The sequence below is a fragment of the Nestor notabilis genome, unplaced genomic scaffold (genome assembly GCF_000696875.1).
Source record: "Nestor notabilis isolate BGI_N333 unplaced genomic scaffold, ASM69687v1 scaffold29145, whole genome shotgun sequence".
In the NCBI taxonomy this organism is placed as follows: Eukaryota; Metazoa; Chordata; class Aves; order Psittaciformes; family Psittacidae; genus Nestor; species Nestor notabilis.
The window spans coordinates 1,905-2,256 of NW_009931030.1; the positions used below are offsets into that span (position 1 = coordinate 1,905).

The 352-nt window shown below is 63.4% G+C and overlaps 1 protein-coding gene across 1 annotated transcript in view; it reads left to right on the forward strand.

Moving 5' to 3' along the window:
- Window positions 1-352, forward strand: part of SLC44A2 (solute carrier family 44 (choline transporter), member 2) — a gene marked incomplete at both ends in the record, with an annotated part of 5,083 nt that overhangs the window by 1,861 nt on the left and 2,870 nt on the right. Inside the window, 2 exon segments of the mRNA XM_010015695.1 lie at window positions 21-104; window positions 187-279. Of these exon segments, the coding sequence (XP_010013997.1) occupies window positions 21-104; window positions 187-279 (177 nt within the window).

Consider the following 352-nt stretch of genomic DNA (forward strand, 5'->3'; position numbering starts at 1 on the left):
GCGGGGATCATCCGGAGCGGCTTGGAGGTGCTGGTCCTGCTGCTGCTCATCTTCCTCCGCAAGAGGATCCTGGTGGCCATCGCGCTCATCAGGGAAGCCAGCAGGTCCGGGCGGCGCCGGGGTGGGCTCCGGCCCCCTCCCGCCACCGGGAGGACTTTAACCAGGGTCCAACCATCTCCCCGGCAGAGCCATTGGTCACATCATGATGTCGCTGCTGTTCCCGTTGGGCACCTTCCTCCTGCTGTGCCTCTGCATCGCCTACTGGGCCAGCACCGCCGTGTATCCTTTCCTGCTCCTCCTTCTCCTCCTCCTCCTTCTCCTCCTTCTCCCTTTACTCCTTATCCTCCTTATC